General features: G+C 36.0%; 1 protein-coding gene across 1 annotated transcript in view; it reads right to left on the minus strand.

The window, feature by feature from the left end:
* TBC1D5 (TBC1 domain family member 5) overlaps nucleotides 1-21,574 on the minus strand; it is a 189,955-nt gene that overhangs the window by 123,023 nt on the left and 45,358 nt on the right. The window contains exons 4-10 of the mRNA XM_059818281.1: nucleotides 21,437-21,526; nucleotides 21,262-21,333; nucleotides 18,399-18,466; nucleotides 11,940-12,042; nucleotides 5,641-5,729; nucleotides 4,079-4,129; nucleotides 3,922-3,991 (exon numbers count right to left, since the gene is read on the minus strand). Coding sequence (XP_059674264.1) covers nucleotides 3,922-3,991; nucleotides 4,079-4,129; nucleotides 5,641-5,729; nucleotides 11,940-12,042; nucleotides 18,399-18,466; nucleotides 21,262-21,333; nucleotides 21,437-21,526 — 543 coding nt within the window. The remainder of the gene's footprint in view (nucleotides 1-3,921; nucleotides 3,992-4,078; nucleotides 4,130-5,640; nucleotides 5,730-11,939; nucleotides 12,043-18,398; nucleotides 18,467-21,261; nucleotides 21,334-21,436; nucleotides 21,527-21,574) is intronic.

The following is a 21,574-nucleotide window of genomic DNA, read 5'->3' on the forward strand; positions in this document are numbered from 1 at the left end:
ATGTTGATCTCCTTTGCTTGAAATATTTTTTCTTAATTATTCCATTTCTGTACTGCAGAAAATATTGTATGATGCTCAGCAGTGATTTCAGGTAAAAAGTTTCTATTTAAAGATCTGATTGATTATAAATTGTATCTTAAAATCTGCTTAATTGTTGCTTTGCTATGGCAATTGCAGCAAAGCGACTGATCTGTCTATTACAGTGCGGTGATTTTGCCATGCTATTGTGGTACCAAGACATACTTATTTAAAATGCCCTAGCAAATCGCTTGGCAAAAGCTCCCTCAGACTGTTAAATAAAGCTCACTGAAATGGCATCTCTTCATTCAAAATCTTTTCTGTTCTACCAAACAGAAATTGAAAATAAAATACCTAGCATCTTAGGGGCTAATAAGAAATGTTGCTACTTACTCAAATACTAAAGTTCTTCACAGCTGCAGGTATGTTGAGAAAGGATAGTTCTCCTACCTCCTTTTTTAACTATTCTATTAACGTCTTTATTACCAAATCGGGCAGTCTTCTTTTTACCCTGATTTTTGTTTCACCATTGTATGGCTATTTTCTATTGTTGTTTCAGACCCATTTCATTATTTTCTTGGTCACGTGCTAGAATGCAAAACACTGGAAAAGGGTATCCACTAATCTCTTTCTAATCTATACAGTTAAACACTCTTAAAGTATGATATGATAACATTGCCTTAATGGTAAATGCCAGACTATAGTAATTTTTTGCATAAACATACCAATTTATCTTTGAAACTAATCATAAAAGTCTTGAACTCTACATATTCATAGACTGTGCATATTCCATCAGTTGGCACACGTCTGGGGTATGAACTTTATTCTGGTTTATTCAAGCTGAGTTTAACTTCAAAGATCTGTATTTTTAAGCTTTTCTCGATTATAGGCATAATTCTTGCATAGAAATCTCAACATTAAAATCTTTCTACTTATTTGAACTTGTAATATGAGAAGACTAGCTAGTTACTCAGATTAGCCTTTACATCATTAGTTGTATGTGGATTTAAAGCCATCTTTACAAAATTGGAAGACAGACTCTTAAACACTGGCTCAAGTGTCAAAAGATTCTGAATATCAAAACTAATGCAAGCTTCCTCTTACGGAGGAGTGCCAAAACTGGAGTTATTTGTCACTTGCAGCATTTGTGCACCTTGGCATAATGCAACACTGACACATTGCTGACTGTCAGACTGACTATCAGCATGGCTAAGTGCATCAGATAATATATGCTGGCTTGCCATTTTTAAAAGCATGAGATAAGTAAATGGTATCCATCAAAACGCAGTTCATCAGCATCTCAGAAATTAACCCTATCTTCAAAGCATGACAGAATCTGTGGGGACAGCAGTTGCAATCAATAATCAATGCCTTGACTGTCCATGCCTCCTGATTCCGTGCACTCCACCAAGAAGCTCAGTGGATGACCAGAGTCCATATGATATGCCTGTTGTCTCCTCTCACACAATTTGGTTGAGAAAATGACAATACATTTAGTCAGTTGAAATTGCTCCAAAAAATCACATCAGCTGGTGTGAAAGAAACAGCCCAAACAGAAAGATGCTCAAATGAACTAATGCAACTAAGCTGCCAAAATGTTTAACTAGAAATGACTCACAGTGCCTGTGCCTAAAGCACAGAAGCCAAGTGGACAACATGATACTGGGCTCCTGCACTGTATGTTTTCTTTTTGTGAGCTTCTAAGTCTTGGAAAAAATCTGGGTGCATGGGTGTAGTCATCTACTGCTAACACAAAATATAAATGATCAATCCCAAAGGGATGTGGTTCACAACAAAAAACCAAAATGAGGGCCAGCTCAGAGATGTGTTATACTGTTTACAGGAGAGCATCAGATTCACCTCTAAGAGCAGTTTCAATATGGATACCAGTGAAATGCAGCTGAAAAATTTAGATCAAGTATTACGAACAGAGTCACCAAATCCTGCCATAAAACATTACCTACCACAACACGAACTGGAATGGCTGGCAGTCGCTACTAATACAATTTAGATATTCATACATTTAGGAAACAAATGCTACAGCAGTAAAGAGAGGCTAGGACATACTACAAGTATAAACCATGGACAGATTTCTCTCATTAACCACAAGGGAATGGAGTAGCTGGAGAAGCTCCTCTAATGGCAATTGGGAGTAATGGAACCAACTGTTAGAGGCTATAAAATGTAACATGTCTCTCAGAGCACATGCTTTCATTGCTTCCTTTGTGACGATTCAGACTTTATTATGTAGCTAACCCTCAAAGTCACGATTGTAAAAGGCATATGTACAAGAAAGGATTATTAAAGATTATACATGTTTGCAAAGAACAAGAACAAACAACTAGATATTAATCCATGCGCTTTGCATTGTCAATTTTTTATGCCACGAAAGGACTGGAAAGGGCAATATAAACTTTCACCTTCTACCCAAGCACTGCAAATCTGTAAGCAGACCTAGTTATTTCCCCAAATAAAATTCAACCTCAGACTTTACCACCTCTGTCACAGAAATTGGAACAAATACATTTGAGTACACTGAATTCTGAAAAGCTACACTCAGAGAAACATGTCTCACAGCTTTGTTGTTGGAATAAAAGTGACTATGTAATAAGATCATAAAATTTGTATCTCATATGCTTTATCCTTAGTTACTGAGAATTATGTAAAAACTCAAATCCAAATAGTAATTTATAACTATAGATAGCTTAGGCCAAGATGCCAATGCCCCATGTCTAATAAAATATATACACAGATACATTTAAACATTTAAATAAAATAGAAGCTGTTATGTGAGTCTTGGGTGAACATCTTCTTCAACAGACAGGCAAAACCACCTCTCAAGCTAGTACTCCCTAATTACAGTTTGCAAATTTAGGTTTTGGTGCGCACATGTGGACATCCCAAACCAGCCAAATTCTTATTAATTGTTTGTTAACTCTAGATACTCACCCATGGTCTATGTGAAAAATGCTGAAGTAAATCAAGCTGGAACTAAGTCTGGAGGACAACTGTTTTAGGATATAATACACTGAAAGTCTTGGCAATACCTGTAATATAGCTATGTTTTGCTAGAGCCTTCTACATACACTCCATCACACAAATCATTTTTCAGAATTTAAAAAAAAGAGAGACGTGTAACCAGGGAAAGAGACAGGAAAAAAGTATTCAAAGGAAATTTTGAGCAATTGACTGAGGGAATTGTCCCTCATGCCATGCATGAAAACAGAAGGTCCCTGCAAAGACGACTTCTGTAGAACTAAACTCAGAACATAGAAAAAGCTCTTCTATGAAAAGAAGCAACGTACTAAATACAGCGGTGTCTGTATAGCTACACAGGGAAGCTGAGGGCAAAGATATTCCCTCTGTTGGAATACCCTGAGGTCAAGAGGAGAAAAAGTAAGGAAATGGAGTCATGGAGTCATGAAGTCAGGGAAAGATGCACCCTGACCTTTGATGGACAGTCTATGATTAAAGTTTTGGCTTCACAGCAAATTGTTTATATTGTAAACAGTTGAAAACAATTCCAGCCTCAATACATTAAACACTGCCTATATGCATTTATTTAACATGACGTTTGCACCAGTTTTGGGCAGACAGATGTGCCTATGACAGGCATTCCTTCGAATGCTACACAAGAACATCACTCATACATAGGAGAATCTGTGTTTGCACGTTTGGCTTTTGGTTACCAAGTGATCTTTCAACAGATGGGAACTCTCAACTGGAAGACCTTTCACAAGTGCTTATGACCAAATTCTGAAGAACCTCTAAAGAATGTAAACTTGTTTAAGCCTGCTTTAACCAAGTTGTTTAAGAGAAGATGCCTTATTAGCCTCAATTACTTCAATCATGTTAAAAATTACATTTGCTTAAAAATACAATACATTTTAGAGTAATATTTACCTTCTGACTGTCATGTTCAAAAGTTGAAAACCAATGTTCTGCAGTTTTCATAAGACGTGTGAACATTGCACTGAAGGGGAAAAACCCAGAAACTTGGTGTTAAATAAAGTATTACATATAAGAGCAAATTAAATGTAAGGAAGTTGTTAAAACTTACTAGGCATCATGTTCCAGATATTCAGGATTCAAAAGAACTTTCATTTCCTCACTGAAAAAGGCAACAGCGAACAATCCAAATGTGAATGTTTATTTTTGGTCAGCGTTCTGCATGTACTATTATGCATTTATAAGCCAACTTTCATATAAAGTGCAAATGAGAAAACTAGCCTTTTTAATTAAAAAGAGCAACTCCACTGAACAAATGAAGTCTTTCCTTTTTATAAAGATCAAAAACAAATTAGCTGCCTTGTCTGCACTACAATGAAGTAACCATCTAATTATTCCAAATAACAAATTACTGAATGTCACAATGTATTATTTGAATATGCTTGATCTAGAATAATTGATTGCTGCACAGTCTATCACTGTTTGTCCCAAACAAAAAAAAAATATGGTTACTGGTCAAATATGCAGTATCAAAACATTAATTTATTTTGTTTTAATAGCCTGTATTTTTATTGTACTTTAACAGCAATTAATCAGTGACAGCACCTCTTTTCCATCTACTTTGCTGCTTAGTTCTACTTTTTCAGTGGGGATGGAACAGAATGCTGTGTATAACACATGGTTATTTTAAGTTACTTAGCACTGAAGAGCATCTTCTAGGTAATTTATGGATATCTAAGGACAGACATTGAATAAAAACACACACTTGTAAATAATCTCCATCCTTATGCTTAACTGCCTTTGGACAATCACATTGAGGAGTGCTAACAGAGGTTATATTATATAGTACACGTAATTAAATTGGCTTTTATTCACTGCTGGACTCCAAAGGAGAGCGCAAAAAGACAAATGAAAAGAAATGACCTAAATATCACAAGTGATACAAGAAGGCAACTAGTTCCTTTTATTTTCTTTTTTTTTTTTTTAAAAAAAAAAGCTTTACATATAGGACAAGAAAAAAAGTATCTGAATTTGGTTGTCAGACAATCATGTGTGATGGAATATTTTATACATACGTGTACGATTACATGCACACACACACAAAGTTTGAGTGAAATGGAGAATCAATAGCTAAACTTAATGTTACTACCAAGTCAAAGGAGAGTCAGATATTGCAGCTGCAACATTGCAGGTGATGAAAGAAATATCAATCACAACAATTTGTCTACATCGATTTTTTTCTCTTTTAAGATATGAGGAAAGAGAGTTGGTAACACATCCGTTCTATGACTGTAGTTCTCTAATCTGCCTCCTCTCTGCAACGACAAAACCTAAACCAATTGTGGCAGTAAGAATGAGGTGAAACAATAGGTATGTAAGCTTTTTGATTAAGGTTTCTTTTTAGGTTTCTTGTTTTCCCTTTTTTCAACAGCTAATATCTGTGAAGGGGCCAATGTCTACACTTCTAATCCCCCTTTCAGAAGCTGTGGTAGGAAAGATGAAATAAGGACATTCCCATAACAGCACAAGGATACAACTATTTCTGATAACAATTTATCAATTATAAACAAAGAATTAAGGAACACATATTTGTAAGTTCTAGCCCAGCCAACTTCATTTATTTTTTTAAGAAGGCGGATTTTTAATACTATACAAATAAAACGCAATGCTTGCCTTGGTTGTGCAGCTTCACTGGCATGTGAAAAAGCTTGGTGGTCACAATGCAGCATAAAGACAATAGGAGCTAAAAGTTCATGCATACCCTAAACATAAAAGGAAGCAAAAGTAGAGTAAGATTTTCCAGTCATATAACAGTTGATAATACATAGCATCAGGCAGCCAGCAATAATAGGTGCAGACTAACTAAAAGCAGGAACATTTACATTCTTAACAGAATGGTTTCATAATCAATGGCTTTTATCTTAAATTCTGATTAAATCCAAGTGTTTATTCTTCTATAATATACAGAAGCAAGTTATTCTCCCTTTTTCTAACACAACAGACAACAAATTGGCAATGGTAGTCAACCCTGCACCTGGCAGTTTACTCCAAGATCTGTGTTCATAAATATGAATTTTATTTATGATAATTACAATCATGATCCACAGTACAAAGATCTGCGATAGGAACAAATTACAAATTTTAAAATTATTAATTATTTTTTATTTGATCATGTTCCAAAACCAGCATAGCAGTAGCCTTTAGAGGAGACAAGGGCAGCTAGTTGGGAAATCAGAAAATGAAACTGAGATTCCTACAGACATGAGAAATAAAATGGAATTTTTGCTCTTTTTTTTTTTTAAAATGGTTATGTCAATATTAAAAAAACCTCATTATAACACAATGCATGGGCGACCTGGTACTGTTCCATTACAAACTATTACTTATATGTGCAACCTATATTAAGATACAGCAAAAAATATAGAAACATGCAGGATTGGAAGAGCAAAAATTGGTGGATAGTTGAGGACTTGGGCCAGCATTAGAAGCATGGCTGGGCCACACATGCCGCCATCAGTGCTTTCACCCAGAGCTCACCAGGAGCAAAACAGGAGTCCTGGTTTGCCTTGATTCACCTGGGTCTTATCAACTTGTTGTCAGATGCAGAAGCAACTGCTTCAGGAAACAAGCAATCCAGTTGGCAAGCAGCAACACCTTGGCAGGTAAAACTATAGCCTGCAGAATGAAACCTCATCTTCAGCAGATATTCAGCTCCTTCCCTCAGATTAGATCAGGGAAAAGGAGGATTTGGGGTATGATAACTGGGGAATTTGGCTATGCCAGGGGAGTTGGGCTCCTAGTGGTGGGCTAGGACGGCAGGCACTAACTATGCAAGCTACAGGTTGGGTGGGGGTCGGCCATGCAAAGGAAGTGAGAGGAGCCCTTGGGTGTTGGAAGGGATGTGGGATGAAGGGTTGAGACCTGTCTGGCTGCCTCTGGACACAGGAATCACTCCAAGGGGAGTGAACTCCTGACCTCAGCCCAAAAACACCAACTACAGCTGGGACTTGGTGCCAGGCAGCCAGGCTGCCCCTGCTGGGTTTCGCTCTGGGTTGAGTCCTTGCCCTGGCTGCAGGAGGAAGAGTGTGCTGCCAGCAGTGCTCCAGTTCAAAGGTGCAACTGCTTCACCAAGTGGAGCCTCAGTCCCAACTCCAGGTGCATGCTCTGGGCAGACAGGGGTGCTGGCAAGACCATCTTGTCTATCCCGTTGGCAGAAAGAGCACTGGTGGATAGTAGAAAGAGCCCATCGAGCTCATAGGCATTTCAGGCTGCTGCCAGGAGTCAGATGATGGGTCCCCAGACAGGAGCTGTGCTACTCTTATGCTTGCATTTCCAAGCTAGGAAGCCTCTCCACTTGCTTTTCCAGCCCTTTCAGTGATGGACAGACATGAGCAATGAGAAAGTCACACGCTTGTGCAGCTACACTGCTGCTTTGCTGGTATATCACTTGATACTCCATGCAGAGTTTGAGGAGTATTCAATACCAGTGAGTTAGCTTATCAGCTTCATATGTATCAAGCGGATCCATTAACCACTAAAACCCTTTAACTTTTATTGGAAATAATGGGGATTTTCCTTAAGCGGTCCAAACTGAGCAGAGAGGTAGATGTGGAAGCCCTATCTAGATCATTATCTTTTTTGAGTGTGCTCGGATGCATGTTAGTGAATCTTACCTGTTTATACGAGGAAATTCCAATACCTACCAGTGTTGAAGAAAAAAAAAAAAAAAGAGGTTTGGAAATTTCTCTGTGTGCTATCAACTGAAATCCTAGGAAATTTTATTTTAGTTTCTTCAGGACTGAGATGACTGTTATAGCCTCAACTGTAGGGTTGCAGCAATAGCAGTTAGTTGACTGGGCAAAGCTGAAGACAGCAAAACTACTGAAGTTTGGAGTTTTTTCTTTCTATTTCTGAACCTTTAGGGACTACTTTGAAAGATGAAGGCTAAATAGAAACTCAGTTAGAAAAAAAAAAAGATTAAACCCAATGTAGCCCCTTGATTTCAGGAGCTGATGTAAAATTCCCAAAAACAACATTATGGCTTAGATTACAAATTGACAACTTTAGATTTCTGAAAGTCTTATGGTCATACCAAGAGGGAAAGGAATAGGAGAGACAGGGAGATAGGTCCAGGATTAGACAAATATGTGGCAAAAATATTCAAATAAACTGTAGATAACCTGGATTGTACTTCCACACATACTCACAGCCCTCAGTTAATTAACAGCTCTATGTCTAATCTTTTATTTGCCCTGATATAATAACATGAAATAAGAGAAATGGAAATGCCAAAAACTTGACTATCTAATAAAACTACCACCTAAGCTGTAAACATATAAGCTGAAGAAAAAGAAAGAGGACATAAAATAAGAATTAGTTATAAAAGATAAAAGCACATCATGCATTCTTCCAACATAATAATATATCAAATTTAGAATAAAGTAGAATCATAATGTGGCTGCCCACATACAACGAAAACAAAACAAACAGATGATGAAATAGCAGGATTTCAAAAAGATACCTCTGATCTTTCAGTTACAAGAGTACTTCAAATGTTTAGAGATTTTTAGCTTGGCAAGAAAAGCCACCAGTGTAATATGCATACACATATTTTTTCAATGCTGCAGTTTACTAAAACTCTTTAGTGTTAATAAATAAGTTGACAGAGCTCAGATAATTTTATGACACTTCCCAGCTACAACAAAATATTGATTTCATAATACAGTCTATGGTTTGGAAAGAAAACCAGAACTACAGCATTTCTACAATGAAAAGTGAATCAATACATCTCAAAATTATATTGACTTCTTTAAGGGCAATCAAATCATGAGCGACCAATGGTTAGCCTAGTGATTTAGCTTAATTGTCACTATTTTTTTCCAGTGTAACTAGGACCAGAATTTTGGCACCACTCTTACAGAAGAATGCTAAGAGTAATTTTTACATATTTTTAAGTACAATATACTATTCTCTTTGGATTTTATATTTACAGCTGCTATTTAAAAATTCAATGATCCCAGTGAGGATTCTGTCTTTAAAATCTGTATACAGCTTCACAACATTCTACTCCATTTCACTAGGGACAGAAATATCTTTTTCCTCATCAAATAAAATGTTACTTCATGCTGGTCAAAACCCACAAACCCTACTACAAAGACAACTTTCATGCATATATGCATATTAAACAAACATTATTGATTGCTTCTTGTAAGACTATATGCTGATGCTATGTAATAGTTTCAATAAAATGTCGTAAACTTCAGATAAGCTTTATTTACATTTATGAGGATGCAAATTGTCAAGGAACTAGAACTTTTTCCAAATAGTTTGAAAGAGAAACATTGGGTTCTGTACAGATATTGACAGACAGAAGTATAAGTTTTCAGTTATTGGCCAAGTGTTATAATTGTTATAGAAAATGTAGCTCTTGTATGTGGTCATACAAATAAGACACAGGAATTCGTATAGAGAACAACAGGACCAGTCCCGCGATGGATACTGAATATGAAGACAAACACCTTAATTTGGGCTTTGTGTTCAGGTCATGGTGGAGAGAGCAGCTTGGAGGTGATCTGTTATTGATGAATTAATGGTAACCATCATTATCTTCAAGAAAATATGATAGTCTTTGATGTAGTGGAAATTATTCTGGGAAGTGGGGCTTGAGTCAATGGTAAAAACATAACCAATAAAAATAGTAGGACAGGAAGATTGACTGCAACATAGGTATTTGCTAAAAGAGGGAAAAAAACATCCCGTCGCCACCCCAAATTCTACTTCCTATTAGCTAATGCAAGGAAGGTTACTGATAGACATGAAAGAAATGTTATCTAGAAAGAGAGGGACACAGAGACAAAAAAGCAGGATTGTTACTAAAAAGCTAACAGGAGCATTAATTTAAAAAACAAAACCCCCCACCCTTTTAAAATGAGGTAAGAAAAAAGAAAAGCTCCTAATAAAAGTGACACATGTTCACAACAAGAGAGGAAAACCACTATCATTCGCTATTTTGTGGACTTGGCACAGCACGATGAGACATGGGTGATATAATGAACACGCTTCAGAGAGATTAAATCAACAGTTTTTCATGATCCAAATTTATTTCATTTTCTGCACTTCACCTCTCCCCTTAGTCCTGTGGCAACCCCTTCCTGGAATTACTGCACTACTGATGCACACCAGTTGAAAACAGAGGTAAAGAAGTTTTCTTTGTTAACAGCCTGTAGGCTCGCAAAATTGAACCTGTTCTTTTATCTGCCTATGTTCATTTAGCCCACCAAGCAGTCTTTATTAAAGCTGAGGCATCAGGCAGTCAAAGTTCATTAATACCATTTATATAATCTCTGCGGTTTCAATTAACTCAGCAAGACATTCTACTACATGATAACAGTCTCATTAATTCAATAAAATCCCATAACTATTAACAATATGGTCTATGTTAAACGGGGTGTCACCTAGTAGAAAATAATAGCTTTAACAGCTTGTGATGAAACTCAGGGCTTTTTTTTTTTAAATTTGATCTGGCTAAATATTCCATCCTTATGTAGAAAGGTATTATTTCTTGGTAAGGAATCAAGAGGATTTTAAATATGAACAGAGGGTAATTAAGTCCTTTTAAGTCATATCAAAGAGTAAAATAATACTTCTTGTTCAATAAATGATAGACTAAATTAGCTGGAATGTGTTCTTCCATTTTCCCATCATCAGTACTCTGGCCTATATTCACTAGAAAGGGGAGGCTAAATACTGCTGAAGTGTTTTCTTTAGTATTGCCCTTCAAAATACAGCTCACAAATCTCATTTTTTCTTGTTCTCACGCAAGACTATTCCATGTTTGACAGTCTGTCAAACATGAGAAATAACCAGCTGATAGAAATTTCATGTTTGATAAATATATATTTGATTTTTTATATAGTATGTAGAACAGTTCTTCAGAAGTAACTGTTCCTTCAACTCAAGTGAGTCCTGTTATTCACAAAATGCCACTAATTTCCTGGCTTGAGGACAGCGTGGCCACAGACCATGCCTGAAAGCATACAGTGTCTTATACAAATCTTCACATTTACTGAACCTCTGTATTTTTGTCACGAAAAATTTTCTGTCTACCTAGAGTTTGCTGCCCTACAGTTTATCCTTTGTCCGTGCACACAGAGTATCCCTCAGTTTGTCAGTCCCTACTCACCCTACAGTTAACAGCCCGAAGCAACAAATACAAATATACTTATGTCAATACTCTGCATATTTGTCTTGCTATATTAATTTAGTATCAAGCTTATACTCACCTCAAAACCTTCAGAACAAATGTTAAATTAATTTAGCCTGCATCCCATATGGATGCATATTTAGTGTAGCTTTAAGGCTTTCTTTATCATTTTATCAAAAATGGCTTGAGCAGGCTCTCCTTCAGACAACACTGTAAAAGTGGTATTTGTAGCACTCTTATCCTTCAGTCAAGAGGCATTTGTCAGCTGCATTGTATTTGGATGCTACAGGGTTAGATAAAGGATCTATTTGCTAACGTACCACATGGATTTAGCACTTTGAAGAACTTAAAATATTAAGTAAAACTTAAACCAGTAAACTTTGCCTAAATTTCAGAAGTCACTATTTACGTTTTTTGATTATTCAGTACCATTTTCAATCCTGCTGCATACTTTCTTTCTTTACCTAAACAGAGAAAGGCTTTCTTTTTTTTCTTTCTTAACCAACACTGAAGAAAAAGATGTTGTTTATAAAGGAATTTGAAGTTAGACAACTTAGCAACCTTAAAGAAAACAATTTGAGGGACTGTGTTATGAGGAAAAAGCATATGTTATTCAATGAACTTACTTTTCTTACTATCCAGCTGACAAGCAGCTCTTTGATTACTTTAGCATTATGATACGACTTCAGATACAACACAACTACATTATTGTCAAACCGTATAGAAAATGTTGAGTCAATGAATGCCACCTGTACAGTATTTTCATTACCTGTTTATAAAGCAACTGCTCATTTTCTCTGGCGTAGCAGAATAGAACATCTGTAAGAATTTTCCTCACATTCTCTTGCTGGAAATACTGCATTTCAGGAAAGCTGAAAATTAAGAAATACAGCGAAAAGTAAACAATATAGCACACAGAATCTCAGTCGCTGGTTTTCTAGCAACGGTTTTAGGTAAGACAGCACCTCCCTTGTCTGCTTTCCCACTGCTCTGTGAATTGTGGGTGCTGCTAGAGTAAGAATACTTCTAAAGACTTGCTACATCTGTTTTGCAACCAAAATTCTGAACCATGTTCTTTAATATACATCAGTCCACTATATAGATATGATATCACCAGTTATATTTAAGTAATCCCTTTTAATATTATGAAAACTAGAGATCTGCAAGAATGAAATACAATGGCAGATTGTTTCAATTGTCAACTTCTTACAAACAGCCAATCCACTGAAAATTAATGACTTGGAGGATCTAATCAAAATGATTATGTTCCTGCCTAAAAAATCAGGTTTCTTTGCTCTTCCATGTCATGAAAAGAAGTTGAGTTGAAGTAGAATGAAAGGAGACAGAACGAGAGGCAATGACTAAAGCAAAGATCTACCCTCTCCTTCCTGCACACAGACTCTTACTGTCAAACCTAGCAGCCCAGAAGATGGTTCTGGTCCCAGGTGCCACAGCATTCCAATGGTACCTTAACTCCAAGACTGTGCTCCACCCACTGTCAGTCCTTCACCAATGAATCTAAAACTTGCTAGGAACACTTAGAAAAGGAGCATGATCAAAAAATCCAAGCAGATGCTTCTTCTCCCCTCAAAAAACCAAGTCAGTTAAAACTAAAACTAAAACTGTTGCAAACAGTTATCTATTGATTAACTTGATTCAGGTACTGGGAAAATAAGCACCCAAGATCAAACCTCCATAGATAAAAAACGTACTTTATATGACATGCTCCCATTTTTTTAATCTGTGTTAGGCTGGCAACTGTAACTGGATCATCAGTCTGCCCTGCAGATTCACAAATAGTGCTTAGCCCTGCTTGTCATTTTTCTCAAGATGGAAGTTGGGCAAAGGAAGAGTACAAGAGCTACAATATGTTAAGGAAGTTTGTAAAATTTCCAGTTCTAAACTGGAAGAAGATGGAAGAAAGAAGAGTATGTCAGAAGAAGCATATACACAAGGGTTCAATATTTCATGAACATTTGAAAAATTATTAGCATTTTAATGACAAGATTATTAAAATATCTCATAATTGACTGGAAAACCAGTATCCTAAGCTCCAATATATCTTACCGGCATCTTTTGTGATGCAACATAATTAGGCATTTCACTGTCTTTAGTGGCTGTCTCAAATAAACTTTACAATTATGAAATCATTTGATACTCTGGCAGGGCAAATATCCTTCAAGTGAAATAGAATGAAGTGAACCTAGTGTGAGAATAAGGGGAAAAAGCTTTTGGGAAAATCCTGTTATCTGCGTATAACCCAGGCAAATGTAAACATTTACAATCTGTAACTATTCTGAAGCATCTCTCACCTGTGCATCCTGCCCCTTGACTGTTGGAGGTAGGAAATAAAGCGGTTATGCAGGACATACTTTAATGAATACGTACACAAACAAAAGTTGTTTTCATTCTTACTAAAGAAGTAACTAGATGGCAAAAAATGTTTCATAAAGCAACCACCCCAAACCACATCCAGCTATATGGAGCAATAACAAAGAAAACCAAAAAATCTGGAAAGGTAGAATACTAAAAAGAAAGGAAAAGGTAAAGTTGGACAAAGAAAAGCAGAAGAATACTTAAAAAGAAAACAATGGTAGGCATCAGGCTAGATTGCTGAAATACTATAGCCTTTAGGCTATAGTATCGTCAGTTTTAAAATTAAATCACATGGATTGCAGGTAAGTTTTCTTCAAGCAAATTTTGTTTTTCCTGCTTCCCAAGTCTGAGCTACAATGCTAAACTTTAGACCAGTTATATTAAGGCTGTTGTAAAGCCTGTCACAGAGAAACAATAGAGAGAATGATAATAAATTACTTCAGATAAAACTACCAGTGTTAATAATTACTGTGGTCATCTCACAGAGGTGATGACAGGTAAGCACAGAAATATAACTAATTAAGACTAGAAAGGTGCTTTGAAATCCTTGGATGAAGGAGCTGACTCAAGAGCCAAGGCAGAGAAGACACTGTGGCTTAAACACAGCAATGCTGGAGTCCTGAGAAAGGCATCGGGATGAGGGTTGTAACATTTTCCTGGCACCTGGTAGAGGTAAGGGTAGACCAACATTTGGAAACTTGTATGCACTTGTACTAATCATGTTACTGTAAAGGAAGGACACAGCTGAGACCAAAAGTGCATTATAGCAGATGGCAATCGACATAATTTAGGGGTTTGAAGAGATTATTTCTGAAGGACTGTTATTCAGGCCTGCCCTATGAAGTTTAGGAAGAGAAGACTAACAACGAAAACTCAAAAATACACAGAGATATCTGTGAGGATCTAGTAATACCAGAGATTGTGACAGAAAGGATAATAACGAACTCAGGAATAAGCTGCCTGAAGTATTAATTATAGTAAATGTAAATACAAGAGATCACGAGGGAACTGTCAGTTCAGGATGGATTTTTATGGAGAATGACATTTTATGATTAAAGCACTGTTTTAGAAATAGTCTCCTCAAATCAGGCAAGGTAAGAATACTTTTCATGAACACTAGAATATTACATTTAATTACATTTCTGAGAAAAACTGCATAAGGACATGGGAATTTTGCTAGACTGTTGTACCACAACTGCTACAATTAAACAACAGCACGTTCAAGTCCCTGCTTTCTGAAAGTGAAGACTAGCGCGAGTTAGTTGTCATTTTTTAAAACATTGGTTTAGCCCATTTAGGGGCCCCTATACCAGAGGCAGCCAGACTTTGACACAGAAGAAACTTAGGCTGGCAACCAAATAAAAGGACGCACAAATACTTTATGAAACAAATTTGGTGATAGGCAGAAATGAGGCTCTTAACCACAGCGATGGAGTGACTGTCTTTTCTGTCATGAACAGATTCCATTCCCTGCCATTCTGCAACCCTGTTACTCAGCTGGAATGGGGAAAGCTACTAAACCAGAAAGAATGAAAGATGCCTTTGCAACTGCAAAGGCTTGGTAAAGAATAATAATAACCACCCCCCACCCCCCATTGCTCACTTTTTTCTAGAAAAGGAATAAATTGTTGTATAAAGGTAGCTCTCCCTTCCAGCAGTCCCTCCTTGTACATAGAAACTAGATTTTGTCTCCTGTGTTCATACTCAATGGATTGCTGTTTCTTCCCATCTCTTCTATATGCTTAGGAAGGATGTAGCTGCCTAACGGCTTCTCCACTACCTTTGTTATGGGTGGGGGTTTTTTTATTTGCAAGATGGAGAGTTTGGAAGAGCAGCACCCAGCACTACTCATCTTCACACAGCTTCCATTGTCCTAAACTGTGATACTTACTCTTGAAGCAGAAACTAGGTAGACCAATATATAAAAATACTACTACAAAAGAAGATAAATTGACTTGATTAGTCTACTGGGAAAGCCCCCTAAGCATTTTGTTTTCTTAAAATACTGGAGAGAGAAAAAGATAGTAATGAAATCTAGCCACTTAAAATTCTAGACGTACAAGGTGATGCCAGCAAGTAGACTGGTATTTTGATTTGACTGGTAGCTAGATGCTCTGGCATCTGCCAATCTGCTGATTTCCATTTCTGCAGAATATTTTTAAAAATTCTTCTTTATCGCTTACCTTCTTAATCGTCACAAAATAAATCAGCATTGTTCCTTGGTACATCTTTTGAATGACAGTAATTAATCATTGCATTCTTAAGTCTGTTATGAGTTACTATGGTGCTAGTTCATACGCACCTTCCTTTCTTAGTAGAATAATACAATGCAGTATTATAGTCACAACTTGGTTGATACTGCTATCTACACCTAAAGTAAGGCTTTTACTTGCATTATTGTAAACCTCCCTTACTCTCCTTCCCACCCTCATATTTAGAAGCTTCTCACTTGAGATAGAAAGAGATGGTGTTTGGGTCCAGCTCAAAAGTACAGGTTTCTAGACAGCTGAAGGAAAATCCATTCTGAACCTCTCAACTACCGTAAAAAATAAGTCAGGTGATTAATTAGAAATGTCAATCACTAATGAGCTAGGACTAACTTAACAAAATCCTTCCCTACTTCCCTTGTAAATATTGGAGGCTCTTATTACGCAACAGGCAAAAAATAAAATTTAGACATTATGGCTTGGATTACTCTCACCTGACTTTAGGTGACTATAGTTTAGTTAGGTACAGGTGAGCTAGATCCCTTTATGATTACTGAAGAAAAACATACTTCTCTACAGTGTGATTCATCAGACCTATACATTTACTTTAGGAAGAGATGATTTGTGTCCTAGAATTCTTCAGGTACATAGACTCTGAAGGATGATTAGCCCAGTTGTGACTATCTATGTTTTACAAATCTAATTATTAGGTGAGATAAGGTTTCATAAAATGCATATGAACACACACACATGAACAAACTATCACAGTTCCCTTTAGGTAATAGGATTCTGAAATTTTAAACAATTTAAACCAATACCAATTTTAAAAGCATATTTCTATCTACTTTTCCCATCTATTATTACTACACTTCAGAGAATTCTAATAACAACATTCTAGAGTAAATTTTTTACTGCTTTGATAGATGGGACTCTGGTTTGCTACTCTGTGTGCAGTTAGCATCACTCTCTACAGCATTATTTACTTGATGTTGGTGGATGATGGAGTACTGAACTCGATGACAAAAATATAAAAACATCGGTTAAGTAAGAAACAGAAGCTAGAAGGTAGTGATTATGGTAACTGAATATAATACTCAATTATTTTAACCTTTAATAAAAAGCGTTGTAAGTTAATGACAAATCTTTAAATTGTAGCTCCAGGAATTTATTTAAAGAATGGAAATGAAAAGGACAACATTAAAGAGAAGGTACTTATACTCCAAAGCCAAGGAATGTAGAACTTACTGCTTCTTATACTAATGATAGTTTACAAACAGATACATATGTATACATAAAATGCACACTGTTTTATGAATAGGCAAACAAGTATACATATAAATGCATGTAGTTTATCAAATAAATTCATATCACTTTGATAAATTTTGCTCCTTCATTGTTTGACTTATTTTGATATTGATGCACATAATGTATGCTGCTATTGTTTCAAATAGACATTATTTTGTATAAATACATAAATGGAAATGTCTTTAGTCACTATTACTGATATTAGTATTACTCACTCTGCCATTTGCCAGAATGAGAGCCTGGACTTTGTGTGTGTATATACATACATTTTTTTTAAAATAACAGTCTTGCATCCAACATAACCTCCATACAACTTTTCATTCTCCAATTATAGTTTAGATATGTATATATTTTAATCTTAGAACATCCTGAACTGTTTCCTTTAACAAACAAAAAATACCATCTGTGAGAATGCACATGAAAGCATACTCAGATTTTAATTACACGTCTCACGGCAAAGTGCATTCAAGAACGGGTCTAGGGACAGACATATAAAATATTCCAAAACCAGAGAGCAATGATTTCTTCTGCATGACTTTGTTTTTGTAAATGAAAATGTGTGAGCTTGGGATTTGTAAAATCTATGGCTATCACCACTTTTTTCAAGTTATAAGGAAAAATATTTGCAATACAGTAAAATTTCACATGGCAGCAAACCAGGAATTGAATTTAATTAGATTTACACATCAGTCAATGCTTCCACTCCGAAAAGAAATGTTTTCAGGAACTGAGTGTTCTAACTCAAGCAAGTTCCTAAACAGGAATGACCTAAGGGCCAAGAAGATGAAAACATTATCACAGTAATATTAGGACAAATTTTAAAAGGCATATGTGACAAGTAACACTAGAAAAGTGATAAATAGGAATAGAAATGCTTAACTTCTCTAGAAGGGTGACATTTGCCTTACTAATTACAAACTGCTTTTTTTATTATTGATTGAATAAATGTTAAGAATTAAAAAAAGTATTCTGTTCAATCCTTTATTATGATCATAATTTAGTTACAAGACCTTTCAGTTTCTCTTACTTTCTCTTTGCTTCATATGGAAAACTCTACTTTAAATTTCACATAGTAATACATTTCCTAATGTCTTAATTTAGAAGAGCTTTTCTTCAATGATACCAATAAATCTCCAGGGTTTAATGTTTAACTCGATTTTCTCATTTTTAACTCCAAGAAAGCTGTATTTTTATACATTTAATGTATGTTTCTACACATTCATGTTCAACAATCCTGACACTTACACTAACTGAAGACAAGAAAACACAATATAATGTATACCACATAAAAATGCAGAATCTAAATTTATATACAGAAATTTCTTTAAAGATCTACATACGTTCTTGTCACATCTTGTTCAATCATTGCTCGAAGCTCTTTATCCTGGAAAAATTTATTCCAAAGACTCTGAAATAAGGAAAAATAATTGTATGAAACAGAGACTTCTACTAATACTTAAGGCTTATATGCTACATCAGCAAAGTACTGTACAAATATTAACTAATTAATCCTCAACATTCCTGGTAGATAGGTATATCAATATTTTATGGGTGAAAAAGAATGTTGGTGACCAGCCTAACGTATCTGAGAAAGTCAGTTTAGATCAGACATGAAAACATTCAAGTTCCTGGATCCTTGTTCTAGGCTCACTCCATTTGCTCACTGGACGGCTGCAGGTCCATGAGTTACTTGTAAGGCATCTATGAAGAATATTTAGGAAGGCAGTGTAAATTCAAACTTATCAGAACCAGCAGCTCAACTAAAAAAAAATCAGTAGTTCACACACGGAAAAAAGTCTATATCACTGTACTGTACTACATTTCTCCTATGAATGTACAGACTCTAATTGGAAGCTGCTATAATTTCCATACTAAGAAATTGTTTGGAAGTAAGCTAGTTTGTCTTAGTGGAGGCAAAATCGAATAAGTAATGTATGATGATCAAATACCTACTATGAAAATGACATCATTCTAACGGTACATATATACAGTGCAGATCAAGACTGGCCATTCCAAAAAAGTTCTGATAGGGAAAACCAGGGTATTTAAAGCTCACTGTCAACATAAAAAAAAAAAAAAAGAGTTTGAAGTAGGTTTAGCTTCTTCTATATCTGTGCTTATGACCATTTCCATTTTCTGTCTTTGGTTTCCATGCCTTGCTTACCAGTATTTTGCAAAAGCTAACCTGAAAGAAGTCAGCAAATCCTGCTGTTTGTATGCCCCAGAAAAAGTATTGTAAAGCCTATTCTTTATTGTAAAGGGATGGGAGCTTGGCCATACTGATCAAAATACAGTAGGAACAAAATCTATAGCAGTCTTTTCCTGCAAGTTAGTGTTCAGATAGCAGCCGCAACAGTGAATGAAATACTGTACAAACAGAGTGGCTACAATACTCAGAATTTCTTGCTCCTCTGTAAACAATTCATTGCCACGGTGGCTTATGCTCCACAGAAAGAAAAGAGAAAGTAGATTAATATTATCTAGCAGAAGAAAGGTAAAATAACAAAAAAGAAATTAATTAGCTTCTATATCTGTGTTACAAACTATGAAAAAAACCCCAAACTTCAGAAGCATTTATATCCTTGACAATGTCTTACCTAAAACTAGTATCTTTTTAACTCACAGCTCTTTTCATTTCATGCAGCTAGATCATATTTTGAAACTCCCCTGCCCCTGCTCCCACCCCGGTCCATCAAAGGAAAGGACGAAGGAAACAGAATCTTCATTGCAAAAAGGAAGCAAAACCCAGGACTCTGAAAGGGTAAAACATTAAGTCACTTCAGAGGCACTTCGCTCTTCATTCCTGTGACTGATTTGGCCCGTGGCTTTGTTTTATAGATTAATCCCCTGCCACGTACTCTGACATGTTAACTTCGTCTTCTGTCTCCTAAAGACATCCTAGGCAGAAAGAAGGTTGTGCCACTGTGTATAATCACAAACTACAGTAGAAACACTTTAAATCTTTCACATTTGACACAACTTTCTGTCCAGCTGGATGCAAGAATAGTTTGATGGCATGCACAGTCATACCGGCTGCAGAGACACCAATGTACCTATGGATCAATACTTCCATGTTTCCATAAGCAAACCTATCTCTCCTACGTTAAACATGAAGCAGAGTACCACACTAAACACAAACAAAATATGGGCTTCCATTTTTGTGAACAAAATAGAAACAGAAGCAGTACCACCAAAGACATCTGTGGCAGTCTTTCTAGGTGTAAATCTCTTAAATGCAGACAAACAAATTATTTTCATGATATTAAGTTATTTTGAAAATGTGATAAAAAAGAATTTTCAGAAATGGTGACATAATTAACGAAGAAGCTTGAAGATATGTGCTATAAAATACCTAAGAGCTTTTCAGGTATAATAAAATGCTGCGTAAAAAAAAAAAATTGCTTAAAATTAAGCTCCCAAATTTACATGTAAACCCTCAACAAAGTGTCATGACTTCGAAAATACCAAGCTACTAGGAGGTCCCATTAATTTCAGTGAGAGCTGGATGCTCTGCACTTAGTGACAGTCAGGCCAAATACTTTTACCACATTTTCAGTATTTCTTTAAAATCTGGATTTGTCATTTTGCAGCTGGCTGCTTTCTGATTAGAAAAGAAACTTTTGTTTCTTTTAACTATATAAAGAAAAAGAATTAAAAACCTTGGAAGAAATGCGTATCTTGCAGTCTGGTGCTTTAGACATTAACTCAGCACGTATACAACTCAGACATGCAACAATTCTATTTTTGCTGGAGAAGAACTTCTAAGGCTGAACAGTCTTCCAGAGGAGGGTTCTTCAGTATTTGCTGTTAACGGCATTCCCTTCATATTGACTGTTTAAACACTCCTTCAATTACAGCCGTTTTGCATATAAGGTGAAAACATATAGCAATAAAAAAGCATATCAGTCAAAGAAAAGATACGCTGTGGAACTGGACTTACAGTCTAGCACCGATTTTTTGTTCATCACAGCCTTCCCTGTGATAAGCCCTGAAAAATCAGATTATTAACCTGGAAATGAGCATTTCTAGTTGTTCAGCAGAGCCTGTGAACCACTGTTAACACAAATCAGTTTGGAAATTTAGGAGGGAGATTTTAGCACCTGCCATTTTTCCTTCTTCAGCAAAAACTCACTTGTGTCAGTATGATGATGATGATGAGAATTTTAGTAGCACATATGTTGATAGAACCAAGGGTCAACTTACCCCCTCGTCCTGAGAGAGTGGGTTGTTGATTATCAGATCTTGCTGTCCTGCTTTCCGAGGGTTTGTAATATGCTGAGTAAAACCAGAAAAAAATCAAATCATCTTCTGTTATACCGTACGTATTAATACCTATGTCAAAGCATGGGAGTAGAGAACCTATTTTGTACCAACTTACAATTTCTTTGATCTTATTGTAAGAAGTTCTTAAGTCTGAAGTGGTTTTAATCCATTGACTTCTGTCTTGGGGTAGAACCTCCAGAAATAACTATCAACAGAACAAAATAAATCCATTAAGTTTAATCAATTTAACATA

This window comes from Gavia stellata, chromosome 6 (assembly GCF_030936135.1).
Source record: "Gavia stellata isolate bGavSte3 chromosome 6, bGavSte3.hap2, whole genome shotgun sequence".
Classification (NCBI taxonomy): Eukaryota; Metazoa; Chordata; class Aves; order Gaviiformes; family Gaviidae; genus Gavia; species Gavia stellata.